At 44.9% G+C, this 27,459-nt stretch overlaps 3 protein-coding genes and 1 pseudogene across 18 annotated transcripts in view; 3 read left to right on the top strand and 1 right to left on the bottom strand.

Moving 5' to 3' along the window:
- Positions 1-7,249, top strand: part of LOC139249360 (zinc finger protein 239-like) — a 32,866-nt gene extending 25,617 nt beyond the window's left edge. For 4 of the 10 annotated variants that reach the window (XR_011591142.1, XM_070872350.1, XM_070872352.1 and 1 more), the window contains one exon: positions 6,412-7,249. The gene's annotated coding sequence lies outside the window, so the exon portion shown is untranslated. Of the gene's footprint in view, positions 1-2,252; positions 2,430-5,947; positions 6,073-6,411 lie in introns of all 10 variants that reach the window. The other 6 variants (XR_011591137.1, XR_011591139.1, XR_011591138.1 and 3 more) reach the window with 5 other exon arrangements.
- Positions 7,250-9,671: 2,422 nt separating this feature from the next.
- LOC139249365 (histone H2A type 2-A-like) overlaps positions 9,672-27,459 on the top strand; it is a 31,446-nt gene continuing 13,658 nt past the window's right edge. Inside the window, exons 1-4 of one of the 7 annotated variants that reach the window (XR_011591149.1) lie at positions 15,374-15,691; positions 18,617-18,703; positions 21,813-23,053; positions 24,320-24,395. Coding sequence is in view for 1 of the 7 variants with exons in the window: in XM_070872367.1 (XP_070728468.1) it covers positions 9,964-10,350 (387 nt within the window). In the remaining 6 variants the exon portion in view is untranslated. Of the gene's footprint in view, positions 10,447-15,373; positions 15,692-17,757; positions 17,838-18,100; positions 18,242-18,616; positions 18,704-21,812; positions 23,054-24,319; positions 24,396-27,459 lie in introns of those variants that run through there. The other 6 variants (XR_011591147.1, XR_011591150.1, XR_011591148.1 and 3 more) reach the window with 6 other exon arrangements.
- On the top strand, positions 15,984-16,575 carry LOC139249366 (histone H2A type 2-A-like; annotated as a pseudogene).
- On the bottom strand, positions 16,989-17,684 carry LOC139249376 (histone H3-like). Its single transcript, XM_070872372.1, has 2 exons — positions 17,671-17,684; positions 16,989-17,490 (listed from the first exon to the last, which is right to left on the bottom strand). The coding sequence occupies exons 1-2, from the start codon at positions 17,682-17,684 to the stop codon at positions 16,989-16,991; spliced, it is 516 nt and encodes a 171-aa protein (XP_070728473.1).

The following is a 27,459-nucleotide window of genomic DNA, read 5'->3' on the forward strand; positions in this document are numbered from 1 at the left end:
GCTGATGATTGAGAGTAGACTGATGGGGCGGTAATTGGCCGGATTGGATTTATCCTGCTTTTTGTGGACAGGACATACCTGGGCAGATTTCCACATCGTCTGATAGATGCCAGTGTTGTAGCTGTACTGGAACAGCTTGGCTAGAGGCGCGGCTAGTTCTGAAGCACAAGTCTTCAGCACAACAGCCAGTATGTTGTCAGAGCCCATAGCCGTTGCTGTATCCAATGCATTCAGCCGTTGCTTGACATCACGTGGAGTGAATCGAATTGGCTGAAGACTGGCTTCCTTAGGACGCGGCTGATATTGATCATCCTCTTGGCATTTCTGGCTGAAGATGGTTGTAAACACTTCAGCCTTTTCATCTCACAAGATCAAGATGTAGAATCAGTTTGTGTGGAGATAAGAAATCACTGGTGGGAGCAGTCTATAGGCCCTCTAACAGTAGCTACACTACAGGACAGCATATAAATCAAATTATTTTAATTTTGATTGGACAAATCAAATTGGCAAAGGTAGCCTTAAGGAAGAGTTCATAGAGTGTATTCGGGATGTTTTCTTAGAACAATAGGATGTGGAACCAACCAGGGAGCAGACTATTTTAGATCTGGTAATATGTAATGTGACTGGATTAATTAATGATCTCATAGTAAAGGATCCGCTTGGGAAGAGTGATCATAACATGGTATAATTTCAAATTCGGTTTGAGACTGAGAAACTTGGATCTCGTACTAGCGCCCTGAACTTAAATAAAGGCAATTACAAAGGAAGGGTAAGATGGTAGCTAAGCAGTGGCAGACATTTAAGGAGATATTTTATAACTCTCAGCAAAGATATATTCCAGTGAGAAAGAAAGACTGAAGAAGGGTGAACCAGCCATGGCTAACTAAGAAGTAAAGGATGGTGTCAAATTGAAAACAAAAGCATACAATGTTGCAAAGATTAGCGGAAGGCCAAAAGATTAGGAACAACTAAAAAAAGAAAAAAGGGAAAGGAGATAGATTGAGAGTATACTTGCAAGAAATATAAAAAGAGACAGTTAGAGATTCTACAGGTATATAAAAAGGAAGAGAGCAGCTAAGTTGGTCCCTTAGAGGATGAGACTGGGGAATTAATAATGGGAAACCGGGAAATGGCAGAGAATTTGAACAAATATTTTGTATCGGTCTTCACTGTAGAAGACACTAAAAGCATCCCAATCATGGATAATCAAGGGGCTATCGGGAGGGTGACAAGATGGGCAAGTCCCCTGGACCGAATGGCCTGCATCCTATGGTATTAAAAGAAGTGGCTATAGAGATAGTGGCTGCATTTGCAAAAATCCCTGGATCCTGGAGAGGTCCCAGTGGATTGGAAAACAGCAAATGTAATTCCCCTATTTAAGAAAGGAGGGAGACAGAAAGTAGGAAACCATTAGCCTAACATCAGTCACTGGGAAAATGCTAGAGTCCATTACATAGAAACATAGAAATAAGTGCAGGAGTAGGCCATTCGGCCCTTTGAACCTGCACCACCATTCAATAAAATCATGGCTGATCATTCCCTCTACCCCTTTCCTGCTTTCTCTCCATATCCCTTGATCCCTTTAGCCGCAAGGACCATATCTAACTCCCTCTTGAATATATCCAATGAACTGGCATCAACAACTCTCTGCGGTAGGGAATTCCACAGGTTAACAACTCTGAGTGAAGAAGTTTCTCCTCATCTCAGTCCTAAATGGCCTACCCCTTATCCTAAGACTATGTCCCCTGGTTCTGGACTTCCCCATCATCGGGAACATTCTTCCTGCATCTAACCTGTCCAGTCCCGTCAGAATCTTATATGTTTCTATGAGATCCCCTCTCATCCTTCTAAACTCCAGTGTATAAAGGCCCAGTTGATCCAGTCTCTCCTCATATGTCAGTCCAGCCATCCCGGGAATCAGTCTGGTGAATCTTCGCTGCACTCCCTCAATAGCAAGAACGTCGTTCCTCAGATTAGGAGACCAAAACTGAACACACTGTTCCAGGTGAGGCCTCACCAAGGCCCTGTACAACTGCAATAAGACCTCCCTGCTCCTATACTCAAATCCCCTAGCGATGACGGCCAACCTTCGCCGCCTGCTGTACCTGCATGCCAACTTTCAATGACTGATGAACCATGACACCAAGATCTCGCTGCACCTCCCCTTTTCCTAATCTGACGCCATTCAGATAATCTGCCTTTGTGTTTTTACCCACAAAGTGGATAACCTCACATTTATCCACATTGTACAGCATCTGCCATGCCTATAAAAGGCCGTGAGAGGTGTCAGTAGGTGCGTCGGAGAGTCGTGAGTCCGGGGTCGGCGAGAGGCCTACAAAAGGCGTGTCGGTGCAGCTACAGGGAGAGGGGAAAAAAGAAAGAAATAGAAAGGTGACGTCACAGCCAAGGGGGTAAGTGGCTGGTGATTGGTAAGTAGTTTTCCTTGTTCTTTTTTCTCTTCTATATCAGTGAGTAACTTTTAGCACTGTTGTTGCCAATTTAAGTGTATCTAAGGGTTAAGTCATGGCAGGAGAGCTCGGACACGTGTTATGCTCCTCCTGTACTATGTGGGAAATCAGGGACGCCTCCGGTGTCCCTGACGACTACGTGTGCGGAAAGTGTATCCGCCTCCAACTCCTGATGGACCGCGTTGCGGAATTGGAGCTGAAGGTGGATTCACTCTGGAGCATCCACGATGCTGTGAATAGCACGTGCAGCGAGTTGCTCTTACCGCAGGTAAAAGGTCCACAGCCAGATAGAGAATGGAAGACCAAGGAAGGTAGTGCAGGGATCTCCTGCGGTCATCCCCCTGCAAAACAGATACACCGCTTTGAGTACTATTGAGGGGGATGACTCCTCGGGGGGGGGGGAAACAGCAGCAGCCAAGTTCATGGCACCATGGCTGGCTCTGCTGCACAGGAGGGCAGGAAAAAGAGTGGGAGAGCGATAGTGATAGGGGATTCAATTGTAAGGGGAATAGATAGGCAATTCTGCGGCCGCAACCGAGACTGCAGGATGGTATGTTGCCTTCCTGGGTCAAGGATGTCTCTGAGCGGGTGCAGGACATTCTGAAAAGGGAGGGTGAGCAGCCAGTTGTCGTGGTGCATATAGGTACCAATAACAAACGTAAAAAACGGGATGAGGTCCTATGAGGCGAATTTAGGGAGCTAGGAGCTAAATTAAAATGTAGGACCTCAAAAGTAATCTCAGGATTGCTACCAGTGCCACGTGCTAGTCAGAGTAGGAATTGCAGGATAACTCCGATGGCTTGAGGAGTGGTGCAGAAGGGAGGGATTCAAATTCCTGGGACATTGGAAGCGGTTCTGGGGGAGGTGGGACCAGTACAAACTGGATGGTCTGCACCTGGGCAGGACCAGAACCAATATCCTCGGGGGAGTGTTTGCTAGTGCTGTTGGGGAGGAGTTAAACTAATCTGGCAGGGGGGTGGGAACCTATGCAGGAAGACAGAGGGAAATAAAAAGGAGGCAGAAGCAAAATATAGAAAGGAGAATAGTAAAAGTGGAGGGCAGAGAAACCCAAGGCAAAAAACAAAAAGGGCCACATTACAGCAAAATTCTAAGGGGGCAAAGTGTATTTAAAAAAAAAAGCAAGCCTGAAGGCTCTGTGCCTCAATGCGAGGAGTATTCGGAATAAGGTGGATGAATTAACTGCTCAGATAGCAGTTAACGGATACGATGTGATTGGCATCACGGAGACATGGCTCCAGGGTGACCAAGGCTGGGAACTCAACATCCAAGGGTATTCAGCATTTAGGAAGGATAGACAGAAAGGAAAAGGAGGCAAGGAGGCGGGGTGGCGTTGCTGGTTAAAGATGAAATCAATGCAATTGTAAGGAAGGACATTAGCTTGGATGATGTGGAATCGGTATGGGTGGAGCTGCGGAATACCAAAGTGCTGAAAACACTAGTGGGTGTTGTGTATAGACCACCAAATAGTAGTAGTGAAGTTGGGGACAGCATCAAGCAAGAAATAAGGGATGTGTGCAATAAAGGTGCAGCAGTAATCATGGGCGACTTTAATCTACACTTTGATTGGGCTAACCTAACTGGTAGCAATGCGATGGAGGAGGATTTCCTGGAGTGTATTAGGGATGGTTTTCTAGACCAATATGTCGAGGAACCAATCAGGGAGCTGGCCATCCTAGACTGGGTATTGTGTAATGAGAAGGCACTAATTAGCAATCTTATTGTGCGAGGCCCCTTGAGGAAAAGTGACCATAATATGGTAGAATTCCTTATTAAGATGGAGAGTGACAAAGTTAATTTGGAAACCAGGGTCCTGAACTTAAGGAAAGGTAACTTCGACGGTATGAGGTGTGAATTGGCTAGAATAGACTAGCAAACGATACTAAAAGGGTTGACGGTGGATAAGCAATGGCAAACATTTAAAGATCACATGGATGAACTTCAGCAAATGTACATCCCAGTCTGGAGTAAAAATAAAACTGGGAAGGTGGCTCAACCCTGGCTAACAAAGGAAATAAAGGATAGTGTTTAAAGCAAAGGAAGGGGGCATATAAATTGGCTAGAAAAAGCAACAAATCTGAGGACTGGGAGAAATTTAGAATTCAGCAGAGGAGGACTAAGGGTTTAATTAAGAGGGGGAAATAGAGTATGAGCTGAAGCTTGCAGGGAATATAAAAACTGACTGCAAAAGTTTCTATAAATATGTGAAGAGAAAAAGATTAGTAAAGACAAACGTAGGTCCTTTGCAGTTAGATGCAGGTGAAATTATAGTGGGGAACAAAGAAATGGCAGACCAATTGAACCAATCTTAGGTTCTGTTTTCACGAAGGAAGATACAAATAACCTTCCGAAGGTACTAGGGGACAGTGGGTCTAGTGAGAAGGAGGAACTGAAGGATATCATTATTAGGTGGGAAATTGTGTTAGGAAAATTGATGGGATTGAAACATAGAAAAACATAGAAACATAGAAAATAGGTGCAGGAGTAGGCCATTCAGCCCTTCTAGCCTGCACTGCCATTCAATGAGTTCATGACTGAACATGCAACTTCAGTACCCTATTCCTGCTTTCTCGCCATACCCCTTGATCCCCCTAGTAGTAAGGACTTCATCTGACTCCCTTTTGAATATATTTAGTGAATTGGCCTCAACTACTTTCTGTGGTAGAGAATTCCACAGGTTCACCACTCTCTGGGTGAAGAAGTTTTTCCTCATCTCGGTCCTAAATGGCTTACCCCTTATCCTTAGACTGTGACCCCTGGTTCTGGACTTCCCCAACATTGGGAACATTCTTCCTGCATCTAACCTGTCTAAACCCGTCAGAATTTTAAACGTTTCTATGAGGTCCCCTCTCATTCTTCTGAACTCCAGTGAATACAAGCCCAGTTGATCCAGTCTTTCTTGATAGGTCAGTCCCACCATCCCGGGAATCAGTCTGGTGAATCTTCGCTGCCTCCCTCAATAGCAAGAATGTCCTTCCTCAAGTTAGGAGACCAAAACTGTACACAATACTCCAGGTGTGGCCTCACTAAGGCCCTGTACAACTGTAGCAACACCTCCCTGCCCCTGTACTCAAATCCCCTCTCTATGAAGGCCAACATGCCATTTGCTTTCACGTCACCGCGCAGTTTAAATCCAATCAGTGCCTGGACGGGCCAAGTGATATACAAGGTCGACGTCACACCTGACTTGGACACTTATTTTCTAAGTTTAGAAGGTTGACCTGGATCTCGTTCAGACACTACCTGAGAACCAGCGAATGGCTAAACTTTCCTCAGACTTTTGAAACCGGGGGAAACTGGAGCAGTATTGAAATCATACTCACTCCAGTGGCCACTTTCCCCTCGTCTCGTCCAAGGCTAGTCTGGCTCTTAATTCGCAAGTTTTCGGCAGTCGTCCGTTGAGATCACACTTCTGACACCAAATGTTGATTTCTAGATTATTTTCCTTCAATCTGTTTCAGTGAATACACTGAGGCGAACACCAAAGGAGCTTGTAACAAAGCAGTCTTTATTTCTCTCACCGGTCGAGACTTATCAGACAGAAGGAATACTCTCTTGATAGAGCGTACACACTTCCTACGGACAAGTAGTTTTCATTGTGAAGGCACACAGTTATACATTTTTTGGTACAAGATAACAAGATACAATTAGAGTGACATCCTAGTTCAGCCTATCCCTTTTGATCCCTCCTTTCCTTTGTCCACTCATGAGCCGACATCTATATGAGCTGTTTTTACTAAAGCTCAGGCATTGTTTCTAAATGTTACAATTTTACTGGCGTGACTAGTAACTGAGACCTTGCAATTCTGCTAATTGTGCTGATGTTGTAATATTTGCAATCTGACATTCTCTTAGTTATTTTTCCATGGCTTATACATTTTCATATATTTAGTTCACTTCACTGTCTTTATTTTCATATATCCAGTTCACATATCCACACCTGGGGAGCTGGCCAAGCACGCCGTGTCGGAAGGGACAAAGGCGGTGACCGAGTACACCAGCTCCAAGTAAAACTCCACGCTGTCCTGACAGAACACCCCAAACACAACGGCTCTTTCAAGAGCCACCCACAACCTCGCTGAAAGAGCTGCACAAGCATCACCCTTTAGACTCAATTTACTGTAATTATTTACTGTAATTATTTCCTAAACAAATGTGTTTGAGAACCTTTGCAGTTCCAGCTGTGGATTTAGTTTTGAATTCTCATAAGCAGCTTCACTGACCGGTTCGATGTTGAGCCGCTGTTGAATTTCCCGCCATTCAAGCTACAAACACAGTTCCTCTCGCTCTTTCCCATTTACAGTGCCTGCCGAAGAATTAAGAGCTTGTTTAGGGGATGAGACTCAGATTTCAGTCACCTCATTCTCTCGCAAGCCCTTTTCAAGTTTATTTTTCAATTCCTATTGTGGGTCAATCCGTTTATTAACCCGGGACTCCCCGCAGTGTAACAAACCAGAATGGGAGTTCGGACAGAGACCAGAACGGGAGCAGTGTGAACACTCTGTCCCTCTTATCTTTTCACAGAAGGACCCCCAGTTCTGGTCTCACTCCCGGCTGTGCGGAGGATCGATCCATGATCTGTGATTCCCAACTTTTACACAGTTTGAGCTGGAATGTGTCCCTGTTACAGAGTCAGTGGGGATTGATTGCTGTCCGTTACAAACAGTTTGAAAGTGAACGTGAATTTAATCCTGATTGTAACAGCCTGGAATTTGCAAGGGAAATATGGAATAAAATAAAAGGAAGTAAAACCTGTTTGTAAACCTTTGGCTAATGGTGAATTTATTAACATAATCCGCACTTAAAAAAATTATTGGGGTTTTTGAAATTAAAAATGGTTCGAGGTCTGACTGTTGACAGGAATTTCCGCCCTCGTTTCATTGGTGGTCTCAACAGACTATGGGTAAGGCGAGAGATTAACATTCAGCGGCGATTTGAGTGAAGAATCATCATGTCTGGCCAAGGTAAAGGAGGCAAAGGACAAGGTAAAGGCGGGGCCAAACTGCACTGTAAAGTGCTCCGTGATAACATCCAGGGCATCACAAAACCAGCCATCCGCCGCCTGGCTTGCCGTGGCGGTGTCAAGCGGATCTCGGGCCTGATCTACGAGGAGACCCGCGGGGTGCTGAAGGTTTTCCTGGAGGATGTGGTCACCTACACTGAGCACGCCAAGCGCAAGACGGTCACTGCCATGGATGTGGAGTACGCTCTGAAACGGCAGGGCCGCGCTCTCTGTGGATTCGGTGGCTGAACAACTCGACCCTTTCCCCCCAACACAACATAAAGACTCTTCTCAGAGCCGCCCACCGCCTCACAGAGAGAGCAGTGACCTGGGGAACGGGGCGGGGGCGAGACAGTTGATTTACATTTTGTTCAGCATAGATATGTTTTTCGCCAAGATCTGTATTGTGGCGTTAGGTTTATTAAATCAGCATATGCACGATGGACGCAATGTCCTTTTAGTCTTCGAATCATAGACATTTACGGCATATTCCAGGTGAAGGTAATACTGAAACAACTAATGTAGTTACAGCAGTGACCGATAAGAAAGGTGTTGAATTAACCGGTGGGAGGACAGTGAGGGTCTCTTGCCCTCACAGAAGGATTCCCAAGTCCTGATCAGAAGTGACCCTCAGGCAATCTCGGATATAAACAGGTCAATGTCTGGAACATGTAGACATCTAGACCGACAAAGACAGCAGCGAGTTTGCTGTTCAGATTATTGAATATATATATATATAGGAAAACACGTGAATGAACCTTCCTCACAAGACCTCCGTCAGTAAGCATGTTTGCCTGAGAGCAGAATAGAAACATAAAGAACAGAGTATAAATCGGGAGGGGATGTAACTGATGAGCTCATACAAGAATTTGAGATTGTGGCGAGCAATAAATCTGATTGGATGTTTAAAGAGACCAATCAGAGACATATGGAACAATGGAAATTGACAACGCGACCAATGAACCAATCACATTCATTGCCTTCACCCATCCCTCATTAGCATAGGGCTGTGGGCGGAGTGTGGGGGCTGCCTATATAATGCGAGCCCGGAGCAGAGCTCCCTTCAGACCTGTGCCTGACTGAACAAGACGATGCCTGAGGAAAAGAAACCAGCTTCAAAGAAAGGCGCCAAGAAAGTAATCAAGAAAACACCACCGAAGGGCGGCAAGAAGCGCAGAAAGTCGAGGAAGGAGAGTTACTCCATCTACATCTACAAAGTGATGAAGCAGGTTCACCCCGACACCGGCATCTCCTCCAAGGCCATGGGCATCATGAACTCGTTTGTGAACGATATTTTCGAGCGCATCGCGGGTGAGGCTTCCCGCCTGGCCCATTACAACAAGCGCTGCACCATCAGCTCCCGGGAGATCCAGACCGCCGTGCGCCTGCTGCTGCCTGGGGAGCTGGCCAAGCACGCCGTGTCGGAAGGGACAAAGGCGGTGACCAAGTACACCAGCTCCAAATAAAACTCCACGCTGTCCTGACAGAACAAACCCCAAACACAACGGCTCTTTTAAGAGCCATCCACAACATCATTGAAAGAGCTGCACACACCCTTTATACTGAATTTACTGTAATTATTTCCCGAACGAGTGTGTGTGAGAACCTTTGCAGTACTAGTTATAGATTCAGTTTTGAATTCTCAAGCAGCTTCACTGTCTGGTTTGACCTTGGCGTCGCTGGAATTTCCCGCAGTGAGTAAACGACAAACACGGTCCCTGGTCGCTTTCCCTTTACTCTCAGACCCGTTCATTCACAGCGCCTGCTGACAAAGGGCTTATTTTGGGGAGCGGGGAAACTCCGATTTCAGTCATACATTCTCACTCAAGCCCTTTTCACTTTTTTTTTAATTCCGTTGCGGCTCAGTCCGTTATTAACCTGAGACTTCCCTCAGTGTAATAACCCAGAATGGGAGTTCTTAGAGACCAGAACGGGAGCAGTTTAAACACACTATCTCTCTTCACAGAAGAACGCCCAGTTCTGGTCTCACTTCCACAGCAGTTCCTGTGAAAAGAAGTTCACTTTTTTACAAAGATGAGCTGGAATGTGTCCCATTACAGAATCAGTGGGGACTGAGTCCCGCCCGTTACAGACAGTTTGAAACTGAAGCCGAATGTAATCCTGATTGTAGCAGCCTGGAGTTTGCAAGGGAAATATGGAATAAGATAAAAGGAAACAGTGTTTTGAAGTATTTGCTAATGGTGAAGTTACTAGTATAATTCACAATTTTAACAATTATTGGCGGGATTTTTTAATTTAAAAAATCGTTAGCTTCTGACTGTTGAGAACCAGTAATTTCCGCCCTCCTTTCATTGGTGGACTAAGCAGGCTGTGATTGGTCATCGGAAACAACCAATGAAATTCACTAGAGAGTGACCAATTACAACTTCACTCCCTGAATCCCTCCAGAAGCTATAAGAAGGGCAGATGTGGGAGGAGCTTCTCATTCTTTCTCTGAGCTTGTGAATTGTGCAAATGTCTGGAAGAGGGAAAACTAGCGGAAAAGCTCGGGCCAAGGCCAAGTCTCGCTCCTCCCGGGCCGGACTGCAGTTCCCTGTGGGCCGTGTTCACAGGCTGCTGCGGAAGGGGAACTACGCTGAGCGTGTGGGTGCCGGAGCCCCGGTCTACATGGCTGCTGTGCTCGAGTATCTGACCGCTGAAATCCTGGAGCTGGCCGGCAACGCGGCCCGTGACAACAAGAAGACCCGCATCATCCCCAGGCACCTGCAGCTGGCCATCCGCAACGACGAGGAGCTCAACAAGCTGCTGGGAAAGGTGACCATAGCTCAGGGCGGGGTGCTGCCTAATATCCAGGCTGTGCTACTACCCAAGAAAACCACCACTTCGTCCAAGAGCAAGTAAAGCGGACAGGATTTAATCTAATAACCCAAAGGCTCTTTTCAGAGCCACCCACAGTATCTGTGAAAGGCTGCTTACTGTCTGAATGGAGACTTTGAGGTAATGTACCGATAAATTGGCCTATTTCAGACCTGTATGCGGGAGTTTTCAGTTACCTGTCTCTGCATTACGGTTCTCTACTCACACAAACGCTCTTCTAGTTAGCAGCGAATAATTGAACTACAGTTGTTAAAGTCTCAAAAATTGTATAAATACCGCAACCGGTTCCCTTCATATTTTTTAGTCTGTCAATGAAAGCTGTATAAAGAGAGTCGGCGGTTATTAAAAGGGCCTAGTTTAATTCTGGTCTGGTTTGAGATAGTTTGAATGCTGGTTCTGCTCTCGGGAGCTCCGGCCGTTTCCGGGCTGTGTATTTCTCTCCTGAGCCGGTCAGTTCAGACCTACACTGAGCAGCCAAGCGCAAGATGGTCACTGCCATGGATGTGGTGTAGGCTCTGAAACGGCTGGGCCGCATTCTATGGATTCAACGCGACCCTCTTCCCCCAAGCAAAAAGCAAAGGCTCTTCTAAGAGCCACCCACCGCCTCACAGGCGGGCGGGGGAGGGAGAGATAGTTGATTTACATGTTGGTCTGTATAGATATATGTTTTTCGCCAAGGTCTATGTTTTAAATCAGCATATGCACGATGAACGGAATATCCTTTTAAGTCTGAGAATTATAGACATTTATCATCGAAGCTTACATAGAAACATAGAAAATAGGTGCAGGAGTAGGCCATTCGGCCCTTCGAGCCTGCACCGCCATTCAATGAGTTCATGGCTGAACATGCAACTTCAGTATCCCATTCCTGCTTTCTCGCCATACCCCATGATTCCCCTAGTAGTAAGGACTACATCTAACTCCCTTTTGAATATATTTAATGAATTGGCCTCAACAACTTTCTGTGGTAGAGAATTCCACAGGTTCACCACTCTGGGTGAAGAAGTTTCTCCTCATCTCGGTCCTAAATGGCTTACCCCTTATCCTTAGATGGTGACCGCCTGGTTCTGTACTTCCCCAACATTGGGAACATTCTTCCTGCATCTAACCTGTCTAAACACATCAGAATTTAAACGTTTCTATGAGATCCCCTCTCATTCTTCTGAACTCCAGTGAATACAAGCCCAGTTGATCCAGTCTTTCTTGATATGTCAGTCCCGCCATCCCGAGAATCAGTCTGGTAAACCTTCGCTGCACTCCTTCAATAGCAAAAATGTCCTTAAGTTAGGAGACCAAAATTCTACATAATACTCCAGGTGTGGCCTCACCAAGGCCCTGTACAACTGTAGTAACACCTCCCTGCCCCTGTACTCAAATCCCCTCGCTATGAAGGCCAACATGCCATTTGTTTTCTTAACCGCCTGCTGTACCTGCATGCCAACCTTCAATGATTGATGTACCATGACACCCAGGTCTCGTTGCACCTCCCCTTTTCCTAATCTGTCACCATTCAGATAATAGTCTGTATCTCTATTTTTAACACCAAAGTGGATAACCTCACATTTATCCACATTATACTTCATCTGCCATGCATTTGCCCACTCACCTGACCTATCCAAGTCACTCTGCAGCCTCATAGCATCCTCCTCACAGCTCACACTGCCACCCAACTTGGTGTCATCCGCAAATTTGGAGATACTACATTTAATTCCCTTGTCTAAATCATTAATATACAATGTAAACAGCTGGGGCCCCAGTACAGAATCTTGTGGTACCCCACTAGTCACTGCCTGCCATTCTGAAAAGTACCCTATTACTCCTACTCTTTGCTTCCTGTCATAAGATTTAGGAACAGAAGTAGGCCATCTAGCCCCTCGAGCTTGCTCCACCATTCAACAAGATCATGGCCGATCTGGCCGTGGACTCAACTCCACTTACCCGCCCGCTCCCCATAACCTTTAATTCCCTTATTGGTTAAACATCTATCTATTTGTGATTTGAATACATTCAATGAGCTAGCCTCAACTGCTTCCTTGGGCAGAGAATTCCACAGATTCACAACCCTCTGGGAGAAGAAATTCCTTCTCAACTCGGTTTTAAATTGGCTCCCCCGTATTTTGAGGCTGTGCCCCCTAGTTCTAGTCTCCCCGACCAGTGGAAACAACCTCTCTGCTTCTATCTTGTCTATCCCTTTCATTATTTTAAATGTTTCTATAAGGTCACCACTCATCCTTCTGAACTCCAACGAGTAAAGACCCAGTCTACTCAATCTATCATCATAAGGTAACCCTCTCATCTCTGGAATCAGCCTAGTGAATCGTCTCTGTACCCCCTCCAAAGCTAGTATATCCTTCCTTAAGTGAGGTGACCAAAACTGGCAACCAGTTCTCAATCCACATCAGCACACTACCCCCAATCCCATGTGCTTTAACTTTGCTCATTAATCTCTTGTGTGGGACCTTGTCGAAAGCCTTCTGAAAGTCCAAATACACCACATCAACTGGTTCTCCCTTGTCCACTCTACTGGAAACATCCTCAAAAAATTCCAGAAGATTTGTCAAGCATGCTTTCCCTTTCACAAATCCATGCTGACTTGGACCCATCATGTCACCTCTTTCCAAATGCGCTGCTATGACATCCTTAATAATTGATTCCATCATTTTACCCACTACTGATGTCAGCTGTCTGGTCTATAATTACCTGTTTTCTCTCTCTCTCCTTTTTTAAAAAGTGGGGTTACATTGGCTACCCTCCACTCCATAGGAACTGATCCAGAGTCTATGGAATGTTGGAAAATGACTGTCAATGCACCCGCTATTTCCAAGGCCACCTCCTTAAGTACTCTGGGATGCAGACCATCAGGCCCTGGGGATTTATTGGCCTTCAATCCCATCAATTTCCCCAACACAATTTCCCGACTAATAAGGATTTCTCTCAGTTCCTCTTCCTTACTAGACCCTCTGACCTCTCTTATATCCGGAAGGTTGTTTGTGTCCTCCTTAGTGAATACCGAACCAAAGTACTTGTTGAATTGGTCTGCCATTTCTTTGTTCCCAGTTATGACTTCCCCTGATTCTGACTGCAGGGGACCTACGTTTGTCTTTACTAACCTTTTTCTCTCTACATATCTATAGAAGCTTTTGCAGTCCATTTTAATGTTCTCTGCAAGCTTCCTCTCGTACTCTATTTTCCCTGCCCTAATCAAACCCTTTGTCCTCCTCTGCTGACTTCTAAATTTCTCCCAATCCCCGGGTTCACTACTATTTCTGGCCAATTTGTATGCCACTTCCTTGGCTTTAATACTATCCCTGATTTCCCTTGATAGCCACGGTTGAGCCACCTTCCCTTTTTTATTTTTACGCCAGACAGGGATGTACAATTGTAGTTCATCCATGCGGTCTCTAAATGTCTGCCATTGCCCATCCACTGTCAACCCCTTACAGCATGGAAGGAGGCCACTTCGGCCCATCGTGTCCGCCGGCCAACAAGAGGCTATCCAGCGGAATCCCACTTTCCAGCTCTAGGTCTGTAACCCTGCAGGTTACGGCACTTCAAGTGCACATCCAAGTAGTTTTAAATGTGGTGAGGGATTCTGCCTCTACCACCCTTTCAGGCAGTGAGTTCCAGACCCCACCACCCTCCGCGTGAAGACATTTCCCCTCTAAACCTTCGACCAATTACTTTAAATTTATGCCCTCTGTGCTAAGGGAAATAGGCCCTTTACGGCACAGAAGGTACGGCATATTTCAGGTGAAGGTAATACAGAAACAGCTAATGTAGTTACAGCAGTGACCGATAAGAAAGGTGTTGAATTAAACGGTGAGCGGAAGGACAGTGAGGGTCTCTTACCCTCAAAGAAGGACTCCCAGGTCGTGATCAGAAGTGACCCTCAGGCAATCTCGGTGATAAACCGGTTAATGTCTCTCGAACATGTAGAAATCTAGATCGACAGCGACTTTGCTATTCAGATTATTGAATATATATATATATAGGAAAACACGTGAATGAAGCTTCCTCACAAGACCGTCCGTCAGTAACCATTTTTGCCTGAGAGCAGAATAGAAACATAAAGAACAGAGTATAAATCGGGAGGGGATGTAATTGATGACTTAGAATTTGAGATTGTGGCGAGCAATAAATTTGATTGGTCTCTTTAAACATCCAATCAGAGAGATACAGAACAATAGAAATTGACAACGCAGCCAACGAACCAATCACAATCATTGCCTTCACGCATCCCTCATTAGCATAGGGCTGTGGGCGGAGTGTGGGGCTGCCTATATAATGCGAGCTCCGAGCTGAGTTTCTTTCATAATTGTGCCTGACTGAACGAGACGATGCCTGAGGAAAAGAAACAAATTGCCAAGAAAGGCGCCAAGAAAGTAATCAAGAAAACACCACCGAAGGGCGGCAAGAAGCGTAGAAAGTCGAGGAAGGAGAGTTACTCCATCTACATCTACAAAGTGATGAAGCAGGTTCACCCCGACACCGGCATCTCCTCCAAGGCCATGGGCATCATGAACTCGTTTGTGAACGATATTTTCGAGCGCATCGCGGGTGAGGCTTCTCGCCTGGCCCATTACAACAAGCGCCGCACCATCAGCTCCCGGGAGATCCAGACCGCCGTGCGCCTGCTGCTGCCCGGGGAGCTGGCCAAGCACGCCGTATCGGAAGGGACAAAGGCGGTGACCAAGTACACCAGCTCCAAGTAAAACTCCATGCTGTCCTGACAGAACAAACCCCAAACACAACGGCTCTTTTAAGAGCCACCCACAACATCGTTGAAAGAGCTACACAAACGCGTCATCCTTTCAACTCAATTTACTGTAGTTATTGCCTGAGCAAATGTGTTTGACAACCTTTAAAGATCCAGCTGTAGATTTAGATTTGAATTCTCAGATAAGCGGTTTTACTGTCCAGTTCAACCTTAGCTTCGCTGATGAATTTCCCTCCCAGTAAACTACACACACTGTCCCTGGTCGCCTGCCGACGAATTATGATCTTGTTTTAGGGGTTGAGACTCAGACTTTAGTCACCTCATTCTCTCTATAGTTTAAAATAAAATTGTAGTTCGGGGTCAATCTGCTTATTAACCGAGACTCCGTGTGTAACAAGCCAGAATGGGAGTTCTTCCAGAGACCAGAACGGGGGCAGTTTGAACACTCTGTCCCTCTTTTCTCACAGAAGGACTCCCAGTTCTGGTCTCACTCCCGCCTGTGCGGAGGATCGATCACCATCTGTGATTCCCAAATTGTACAAAGATTGAGCTGGAATGTGTCCCGTTACGGAAAATTCCCGCCCATTACAGACTGTTTGAAACTGAACCCGAATTTAATCCTGATTGTAACATCCTGGAATTTGCAAGGTAATATAGAATAAGACAAAAGGAATTAAAACTCTTTGACTAATGATGAATTTATTAATATAATCCGCACTTGTAAAAATTATTGGCGGGCTTTTTGAAATTGAAAATTCGTCAAAGATCGGACTGTTAACAATAATTTTCGCCCTCTTTTCATTGGCGGACTAAAAAGACGGTGATTGGTCATCAGAAATGACCAATCACAAGTTCACTCCCTGCATCCCTCCAGGATGTATAAGGGGGGCAGATGTGGGAGGAGTTTCTCATTCTTTCTCTGAACTTGTGGATTGTGGAAATGCCTGGAAGAGGAAAAAGCGGCGGAAAAGCTCGGGCCTAGGCCAAGTCTCGCTTCTCCCGGGCCGGACTGCAGTTCCCTGTTGGCCGTGTTCACAGGCTCCTGCGAAAGGGGAACTACGCTGAGTGTGTGGGTGCCGGAGCCCCGGTCTACATGGCTGCTGTGCTCGAGTATCTGACCGCTGAAATCCTGGAGCTGGCCGGCAACGCGGCCCGCGACAACAAGAAGACCCGCATCATCCCCAGACACCTGCAGCTGGCCATCCGCAACGACGAGGAGCTCAACAAGCTGCTGGGAAAGGTGACCATCGCTCAGGGCGGGGTGCTGCCTAATATCCAGGCTGTGCTGCTGCCCAAGAAAACCACCACTTCGTCCAAGAGCAAGTAAAGCGGACAAGATTTAATCTAATAACCCAAAGACTCTTTTCAGAGCCACCCACAGTATCTGTGAAAGGGCTGGTTACTGGTCTATGGATTATAATTGTTCGAGATCTAATTTAACAGATTGAATCTCTGGCAATCAAGCTGCGAATTTCCTGATCAGAAATGAGGCTAAAACATTTTCAGTATAAGCGAATGCATTGAACCAAGCAGAATTTTACCCTTTAAATTTGCATACAGGAATGACCCAGAATTACAGCTCTGGTCATTTTAAAATATTCCAAATAGTATCCCACCTGTCACCGCATTAAGAGCTGGGTTTAAAGGCAGGATTCAGACTTCGTGCTCTCTCCTGAAAATCTATCCCGGTCTGTGGATAATGTACTTATTCCTACCCACGTTGAGCAGGTGCAATCAGTATATGGGACACCTCGACCAAAACCCACATGGTGAGATCTTAACCGCATGCACTGTATAAACCCCCAGTTACAGTAACACTACAAGACCCACACAGTCAGATATTCACCACCTGCACTGTATAAACCCCCAGTTACAGTAACACTACAAGACCCACACGGTCAGATATTCACCACCTGCACTGTATAAACCCCCAGTTACAGTAACACTACAAGACCTGCATGGTGTGTGCATAGGCCAGTTTACCTGGTGCCGGTCGCAGCTCTTTCCTTTGCTGATTTGATGGCTCTGAAAAGAGCCGTTGTTGCACTTGGTGCTGAGTCTCGGCGCGCTCCCCACGGATGCGGCGGTCCAGCTGGATGTGTTTGGGCATGATTGTGACTCGCTTGGCGTGGATGGCTTCAAAGAGCCCCACCAGGTAAGCCTCGCTGGCCTCCTGCAAGGCCATGACGGCCGAGCTCTGAAAGCGCAGGTCGGTCTTGAAGTCCTGAGCGATCTCCCACACCAGGCGCTGGAAGGGCAGTTTGCGGATCAGCTGCTCGGTGGATTTCTGGTAGCGGCGGATCCCCCTCAGAGCCACGGTGACGGGTCTGTAGCGATGAGACTTCTTCACTCCGCCTGTGGCCGGGGCGCTCTCCCGGGCCGCTTTGGTCGCCAGCTGATTGTGAGGAGCTTTCCCTCCGCTCGGTTTGCGCTCTGTCTGCTTGGTCCTGGTTCACCAAGAGAAAAACAATGTGCACAGAATGATCCCAAATTGAGCATCTCAAAGGGTCAAGGCTCCCAGCTTTAAACATTCTCTGTCCTTGCCCCCCAGGTCCAGTTCCTTTGCTCAGATTCTGATAAAAGTAAATTGGGAAAAGTTCACTTTGATTTAAAGGCTGAATTATTGCAGAGAGCTGCGCATGCGGGGTTAAGCCCCGCCCCCCGGTGTCGATTTCCAGGAAGCAGAAGGGCGCATGCGCCCTCCCTCCCCCAGCCCTGCCTGTGAGCGCCATTCACTCAGTGAGCGGAAGGAGATGGTTTAAACAGCCGGGAATGGAGACTCCGCGGCCCCGGGGTAAGGCAGCGAGCAGCAGCCTCCTTACAACAGCACATCGCTTTGGGAGCGTGTCCGCAGATGGGCTCAGAGATCGGCACTGAGTCCGGGGGAAGTTCAGGGGGAATCGGGGTCTGTGTGTAACAGGCGGAGTGGAGCAAGAACTGGTTTTAGTGCTTGGAGTGAGTGGGGGAAGGGAGAGGCCATTCTCGGGCTGTGTGTGGACAGCGTGTGTCCCGGATAAGGGAGACAGAATGGGAAGGATCTGCTGTTTACAATCATTGCTGCTTTCTCCCTGCAAACCAGTAGTGAACGTTCGTGCTTTAGTTCCAGTCTCACCGTGTTTGTTGTCACTGGACAGCGAGCAGTGGAAACAGAGCCGGACACTGAGGATTTATACAAGGACCATCTATTGCAGGCACCGGGTGAGAAATGTGAAGGACATGTTTTAAACAGCGGCTTATTGTTTTTGGTTGAACGGTTAGTGCCCTGGGAGAGGGGAGGAGCAATCTGAGCTGTGTAAAGATCCGTGCTCCATCGGGCAGTCCCATTCCTGAAGCAGGGCAGGGGTTGGGTTGTGTCTGGATGTCAGTAAATTGCTGTAAATCTGCCTAACACACTTGGTGTGCAGAAGCTGGGTGCTACAATACTGCAGTCGAGTCAGACACAAACTGTTTGTATCGCTGGCTTCCCTTTGTGAATGTTCATAACGAATATTAATTGAACGATTACATTCATCACTTTAGTATTTTCTACCTCTCCTGTTCTTGAATGATCAGAGATACATTTTCTTCCTCCAGGTAAGTAATTGAAGGAACCGGAACAAACGTGAAGTTTGTTCCACCTGAGACATAAGGAACAGTGCAACCGGCTCCTTGTCACACACAGTAAGTACGGTATCACTCACAGAGTGCAAATACACAGAGAGATAAGAACATAAGAAATAGGAGCAGGAGCAGGCCATATGGCCCCTCGAGCATGCTCCGCCATTTAATACAATCTTGGCTGATCCGATCCTGGACTCCGGTCCACTTCCCTGCCCGCTCCTCATAACCCCTTATTCCCTTATCGGTTAAGAAACTGTCTATTTCTGCTTAAATATATTCAATGTCCCAGTTTCCACAGTTGTCTGAGGCAGCGAATCCACAGATTTACAACCCTCGGAGAAAATACATTTCTCCTTATCTCTGTTTTAAATGGGCGGCCCCTTATTCTAGGATTATGCCCCATAGTTCTAGTCTTCCCCCATCAGTGGAAACATTCTCTCTGCATCCACCTTGTCAAGCCCACTCATGATCTTATATGTTTCGATAAGATCACACCTCAATCTTCTGAATTCCAATGAGTAGAGGCCCAACCAACTCAACCTTTCCTCCGAAGTCAACCCCCTCATCTCCGGAAATAACCAAGTGAACCTTCTATGAACTGCCTCCAAAGCAAGTATATCCTTTTGTAAATATGGAAACTAAAACTGCATGCAGTATTCCAGGTGTGGTCTCACCAATACCCTATGCAACTGTAGCAAGACAATAGTTGGGTTCCCAGCACTGAAACCTGCGGCACCCCACTAGTTACTGATTGCCAACCCGAGAATGAACCATTTATCCTGACTTTCTGTTTTCTGTTCATTAGCCAATCCTTTATATCAGCCATGCTGATATAATACCCCCAACCCCGTGAACTTTTATCTTGTGTAGTAACCTTTTATGTGGCACCTTGTCAAATGACTTCTGGAAGTCCAAATACACCACATCCACTGGATTTTATCCACCTTCTTCATTACATCCTCCTTCTTCATTACATCCTCAAAGAATTCCAACAAATTTATCAAACATGACTTCCCCTTCATAAATCCATGCTGTCTCTACCTGACTGAATTATGCATTTCAAAATGTTATGCTACTGCTTCTTTAATAATGGACTCCAACATTTTCCCAACCACAGATGTTAGGCTAACTGGTCTATAGTTTCCTGCTTTTTGTCTGCCTCTTTTTTTTTAAATAGGGGTGTTACAGTTTCAGTTTTCTAATCTGTTGGGACCTCCCCAGAATCCAGGGATTTTTGGTAAATTACAACCAGTGCATCCACTACTCCTCTTAAGGCCCAAGGATGCAAGCCATCAGGTCCAGGGGATTTATCTGCCTTTAGTCCCATTATCTTACTGAGTACCACCTTCTTAGTGATTGTGTAAAGTTCCTACCCCCCCATAGCCCCTTGACAATTCACCTTTGGGATATTGTTAGTGTCCTCTACTGTAAAGACTAATACAAAATATTTGTTTAGAGTTTCTGTCATCTCCATGTTCCCCATTACTAATTCCCCGGTCCCGTCCTCTAAGGGACCAATGTTTACTTTAGCCACTCTTTACCTTTTTATATACCTATAAAAAGTTTTGCTATCTGTTTTTATATTTTGTGCTAGTTTACTTTCATAGTCTATTCTCCCTTTCTTAATCATTTTTTTAGTAATTCTTTGCTGATTATCAATTCCACACTCACAGACAGCAGAAGTAGTCAGTCCTGCAATGATCCCAATTTGCAGATATACATTTTCAATCCAGCAATCAAACAGAGCAGGAGAGACAGAAGTTGTTAACATTTCACCACAACTCAATACCATTCACAGGTGGATCCATCAATCCCAGTCCAAAAACACACCCATTATCAGCTGGAAAGCCACTATGCTAATCTCACAATTGTGCAGCCTTAGTGACAAATCAAATATCAGAGAGAATAGACAAATAGTATCTGAAAGATAGAGAATAAAACCACATCATATACCCCAGATTGGAGACTTATCTACACATTACATACCCATCCAAAAGTCTCAGGAAGATTCAGACTGAGAGATACAGAATGAATCCCACAATCACTAACAGTACCAGAGACTGAAAAATGCAGAATGTATTCCACACTCACACAGTACCACAGATGGATAGAGACAAAATCAATCCTACACTCACACAATACTTGAGACTGAACGATACTCAATGAATCCCAGACTCTCACACCGTACCAGAGACTGAGCTACAGAATGAATCCCATACTCTCACACAGTACCAGAGACTGAGAGCTACAGAATGAATCCCATACTCTCACACCGTACCAGAGATTGAGAGCTACAGAATGAATCCTATACTCTCACAAAGTACCAGAGACTCAGAGCTACAGAATGAATCCCATACTCACACACCGTACCAGAGACTGAGAGATACAGAATGAGCCCACGTTAATAAACTATACCAGAAGCTGACAGACATTGAACAAATTCAACACATACATTAAGTGGCAAATAACAACTAAAGCATGATTAACCCCACATTCAACTATTTAAATCTATATTAATGACTTGGATGAAGGGACTGAGTGTAATGCAGCCAAGTTTGTTGTTGATACAAATATGGGTGGGAAAGCAAATTGTGAGGAGGACACACAAAATCTGCAAAGGGATATAGACAGGCGAAGTGAGTGGGCAAAAATTTGGCAGATTGAGTATAATGTGGGAAAATGTGAGGTTATCCACTTTGGCTGGTTACAAATTTACAATTGGTAGTTTTTGACCAATATCGACTCCCACAGGGAGGGATAATTCTGCAATAAGGAAGGAACTGGGCAAGATTTGAAATGTTTTAACAAAGGATTCGAGGGACTCTTGCATTTTGGATCTTTATTTTGTCCACTCGAGTTAGATAATAGACTTTCTCCTGTGAATATAGAGCTGTAATATTAGGCCATGATCTGTTTACTTGTTCATCTTCTGTTCAATACATTTGCTGAGTAAATTGAAAACCAGATTTGCAGGCGTGATGCTCTATTCACACATCGAAGGTGAGGGAATGCTGTGGGGCACACGTTAAGTCCAGTAGCTGAAAGCAATTAACAGACTGGGTTAAATGATTCCGGGCATGTGAAGAAACGTTGCATAGAAACTAGAATTGTCTGTTGTGAATTTCTATCTTGTACTTACAGTGATGACTTTTGTAAACTCATTTTACAGGGTATTAGAAGAGGAGGATTTACAGATGAGAAACTCAAACCAAACATCACATCAAGATCTGACAGAGTCACTCAAGTCATCAGGACCAGAATATCATCGGCTTTTGAATGTGGAAGGAGAAATGTTTGTTTGTTCTGTCTGTGGGAGAGGATTTCAAACATCAGTGTGACTGGATAAGCACCGAGACACACACACCCGAGTGAGAGTGTTTCAGTGCACTGACTGTGGAAAGAGCTTTAATCAGTTACAAATCCTGAACAAACATTGCACGATTCACAGCGGGGAGAAACTGTACACTAGTTCTTTGTGTGGATGAGGCTTCAACTGATCATCCAACCTGGAGAGACACATGGACATCCGCACCATGGAGAAACCGTGGAAATGTGAGGGCTGTGGGAATAGATTCAATTACCCATCTCAGCTGGAAACTCATCAACGATTTCACACTGCGGAGAGGCCATTCACCTGCTGTGTGTGAGAAGGGATTTGCTCAGTTATCCAACCTGCTGAATCACCAGCGAGTTCACACCGGGGAGAGGCCGTTCACCTGCTCCGTTTTTGGGAAGGGATTCACTCTGTTCGTCTGTCTCCAGATACACCAGCGAGTTCACACTGAGAAGAGGCCGTTCAGCTGCTCTGTCTGTGGGAAGAGATTCACTCAGTCATCCCACTTGCTGGTACACAACAAGCGAGTTCACACGAAGGAGAGACCGTTTCCTTGCTCCGTGTGTGTGAAGGGATTCACTGTATCATCCGACCGCCTGAAACACCAACAAGTTCACAACTGACTGCAGGGGTTGGATTCTGCTGTTAATTACACCCAAGACAGAACTATGTTAATTCTGGAAATTGGGATTTGTCTCTGCCTGTAACTGGGCTATAGTTTGATAATCTGTATAAATGTCAAATAAATCAATCAGCTTTCTTTTAAACACCGTGTGCCTAGTCCTTGATACCTCAATGACAAGACAAGCTGATTGAGGACTTGTTACGAACTGGGTGGAATCCAGCTTAGAACAGAGTTCCCACAACTTTTTAAAAGATGAATCTACAAGACATCCAAGTCTGACATTCGATTTCAAATTATGGGAAATATTCTGATAATCTGTTACTGTCACGGGGCAAAGCAGCATTGTTACTTTAACATCAGTTTAATCAAACTCAATGGGCAATCTGATCTCCAAAGGGAAACGTCTTCTTAAAGCTGATGGTGTCGGCAGTTCTGCAGCTCCTTTCTCACTGTGAGTTCATTCTTTATTTCTTCATTCATTCTCGGGATGTGGGCGAGCCAGGTCGGCATTTATTGCCCATCCTTAATTGCCCCTTTAGAAGGTGGTGGTGAGCCGCTGTCTTCTTGAACCATGCTGCAGTCTATGTGCTGAGGTCAGGCTGGTGTGTGACTTGGAGGGGAACTTGGAGGAGCTGGTCTTTCCATGGACCTGATGTCCTTGTCCTTCTACATGGTGGAGATTATGGGTTTAGAAGGTGCAGTCGCAGAAGCCTTGTTGACTTGCTGCTGTTGATGGTGACACAGTGGTCCTCATGTTTTTAATCCAGGACAGGCCTCAGCCCAGTCATTTGTTCCCAATCTTGATGCAGTGGTTCAAGAGATGACAGGTATCTGGAGCAGTATCGAGAGGTGCTGGGTATCAGGAGCAGTATCTGGGATGGGTGGGACAGTAAGCTGTGCCGAGAACACAAAGCATCTGCAAAAGGATATGGACAGGTTAAGAGAGTGGGCAATAAGGTGGCAGATGGAGCATAATGTGGGGGACTGCGAGGTTATTCACTTTAGTAGGAAGGACAGAAAAACTGAATGTTTTAAGTTGTGAGAAAATGTTAAATGTTGGGTGTTCCGAGAGGCTTGGGTGTCCTCGTACAGGAAACACACAGTTGGCATGCAGGTACAGCAAGCAATTAGGAAGGTGAATGGCATGTTGGCCTTTATTGCAAGGGGTTTGGAGTACAAGAGTGAGAAAGTCTTACTACAATTGTACAGGGCTTTGGTGAGGCCACAGAGGCGGTCCAACGAAGGTTCACCAGATTGATCCCTGGGATGAGAGGGTTGTTCTATGAGGAGAGATTGAGTAGATTATACTCTCTGGAGTTTAGAAGAATGAGAGAGGATCTCATTGAAAAATATTAGATTCTGAGGGGGATTGACAGGGTAGATGCTGAGAGGTTGCTTCCCCTGGCTGGAGAATCCAGAAATAGGGGGCATAGTGTCAGGATAAGGGGTATGCTTTTTCAGACCAAGTTGAGGAGGAATGTCTTCACTCAGAGGGTTGTGAATCTTGGGAATTCTCTACCTAAAAGGACTGTGGATGCTGAGTCATTGAGTATATCCAAGGCTAAGATAGATAGATTTATGGACTCTAGGGGAATCACGGGACTATGGGGAACAGGCCTGAAAGTAGAATTGAGGTCGATGATAATCCATGATCTTATCGAGTGACAGAGCAGGCTCCAAGTGCTTCCAATTCTTATGCTCTTCTGTTCTTAACTAGTTTCCAGAGACTGAAGGGTGTGTAACCAGAGGACATAGTTTTAACTAGCGAAAGAATCAGAGGCGAAATGAGGAAAGTAAGTACGCAGTGAGCTGTTATGATCTGGAATACATGGCCTGAAATGGTGCGAGGAGCAGATTCAGTAATAAGTTTCTAAAGGGAATTGAGTAAATACTTGAATTGGAAAAAATGCAGGGCTATTGGGAAAGAGTAGGGGGAATGGGACTAATTGGGATATTGGGAAGGAGCAGAGGGAGTAGGACTAATTGGGATATTGGGAAGGAGCAGGTGGAGTGGGATAATTGGTTAGATCTTTCACATGAGTTCCAGCACAGGCACCAGTGGGCTGGATGTACACGATCTGAAATGTATCATTCTTCGACTCTGTGATTCAGTAACTACATCATGTCTCTGTTTATATTACACTACACCCTGTCTCTGTTCATATTATACTAGACCCTGTCTCTGTTTATATTACACTAGGCCCTGTCTCTGTTTATATTACACTAGACCCTGTCTCTGTTTATATTAACTCGACCCTGTCTCTATTTATATTACACTAGACCCTGTCTCTGTTTATATTACACGAGACCCTGTCTCTGTTTATATTAAACTAGATCCTGTCTCTGTTTATATTACACTAGACCCTGTCTCTGTTTATATTACACTAGGCCCTGTCTCTGTTCATATTACACTAGGCCCTGTCTCTGTTTATATTACACTAGGCCCTGTCTCTGTTTATATTACACTAGGCCCTGTCTCTGTTTATATTACACTACACCCTGTCTCTGTTCATATTATACTAGACCCTGTCTCTGTTTATATTACACTAGGCCCTGTCTCTGTTTATATTACACTAGACCCTGTCTCTGTTTATATTAACTCGACCCTGTCTCTATTTATATTACACTAGACCCTGTCTCTGTTTATATTACACGAGACCCTGTCTCTGTTTATATTAAACTAGATCCTGTCTCTGTTTATATTACACTAGACCCTGTCTCTGTTTATATTACACTAGGCCCTGTCTCTGTTCATATTACACTAGGCCCTGTCTCTGTTTATATTACACTAGGCCCTGTCTCTGTTTATATTACACTAGGCCCTGTCTCTGTTTATATTACACTAGGCCCTGTCTCTGTTTATATTACACTAGGCCCTGTCTCTGTTTATATTACACTAGGCCCTGTCTCTGTTTATATTACACTAGGCCCTGTCTCTGTTTATATTACACTAGGCCCTGTCTCTGTTTATATTACACTAGGCCCTGTCTCTGTTTATATTTCTCCTGACCCTGTCTCTGTTTATATTAAATTAGATCCTGTCTCTGTTTATATTACACTAGACCCTGTCTCTGTTTATATTACACTATACCCTGTCTCTGTTTATATTACACTAGACCCTGTCTGTGTTTATATTACACTAGGCCCTGTCTGTGTTTATATTACACTAGGCCCTGTCTCTGTTTATATCACACTAGGCTCTGTCTCTGTTTATATTTCTCCTGACCCTGTCTCTGTTTATATTAAATTAGATCCTGTCTCTGTTTATATTACACTAGACCCTGTCTCTGTTTATATTAACTCGACCCTGTCTCTATTTATATTACACTAGACCCTGTCTCTGTTTATATTACACGAGACCCTGTCTCTGTTTATATTACACGAGACCCTGTCTCTGTTTATATTAAACTAGATCCTGTCTCTGTTTATATTACACTAGACCCTGTCTCTGTTTATATTACACTAGGCCCTGTCTCTGTTCATATTACACTAGGCCCTGTCTCTGTTCATATTACACTAGGCCCTGTCTCTGTTTATATTACACTAGGCCCTGTCTCTGTTTATATTACACTAGGCTCTATCTCTGTTTATATTACACTAGGCCCTGTCTCTGTTTATATTACACTAGGCCCTGTCTCTGTTTATATTACACTAGGCCCTGTCTCTGTTTATATTACACTAGGCCCCGTCTCTGTTTATATTACACTAGGCCCTGTCTCTGTTTATATTACACTAGACCATGTCTCTGTTTATATTACACTAGGCCCTGTCTCTGTTTATATTACACTAGGCCCTGTCTCTGTTTATATTACACTAGGCCCTGTCTCTGTTTATATTTCTCCTGACCCTGTCTCTGTTTATATTAAATTAGATCCTGTCTCTGTTTATATTACACTAGACCCCGTCTCTGTTTATATTACACTATACCCTGTCTCTGTTTATATTACACTAGACCCTGTCTGTGTTTATATTACACTAGGCCCTGTCTGTGTTTATATTACACTAGGCCCTGTCTCTGTTTATATCACACTAGGCTCTGTCTCTGTTTATATTTCTCCTGACCCTGTCTCTGTTATATTAAATTAGATCCTGTCTCTGTTTATATTACACTAGACCCTGTCTCTGTTTATATTACACTATACCCTGTCTCTGTTTATATTACACTAGACCCTGTCTGTGTTTATATTACACTAGGCCCTGTCGTGTTTATATTACACTAGGCCCTGTCTCTGTTTATATTACACTAGGCCCTGTCTCTGTTTATATTTCTCCTGACCCTGTCTCTGTTTATATTAAATTAGATCCTGTCTCTGTTTATATTACACTAGACCCTGTCTCTGTTTATATTACACTATACCCTGTCTCTGTTTATATTACACTAGACCCTGTCTGTGTTTATATTACACTAGACCCTGTCTCTGTTTATATTACACTATACCCTGTCTCTGTTTATATTACACTACACCCTGTCTCTATTTATATTACACTAGACCCTGTCTCTGTTTATATTACACTAGGCCCTGTCTGTGTTTATATTACACAAGACTCTGTCCCTGTTTATGTTACACTAGGCCCTGTCCCTGTTTATAATACACTAGACCCTGTCTCTGTTTATATTACACTAGGCCATGTCTCTGTTTATATTACAGTAGGCCCTGTCTCTGTTTATATTACACTAGGCCCTGTCTCTGTTTATATTACACTAGGCCCTGTCTCTGTTTATATTACACTAGACCATGTCTCTGTTTATATTACACTCGGCCCTGTCTCTGTTTATATTACACTAGGCCCTGTCTCTGTTTATATTACACTAGGCCCTGTCTCTGTTTATATTACACTAGGCCCTGTCTCTGTTTA

This window comes from Pristiophorus japonicus, unplaced genomic scaffold, assembly GCF_044704955.1.
Source record: "Pristiophorus japonicus isolate sPriJap1 unplaced genomic scaffold, sPriJap1.hap1 HAP1_SCAFFOLD_308, whole genome shotgun sequence".
In the NCBI taxonomy this organism is placed as follows: Eukaryota; Metazoa; Chordata; class Chondrichthyes; family Pristiophoridae; genus Pristiophorus; species Pristiophorus japonicus.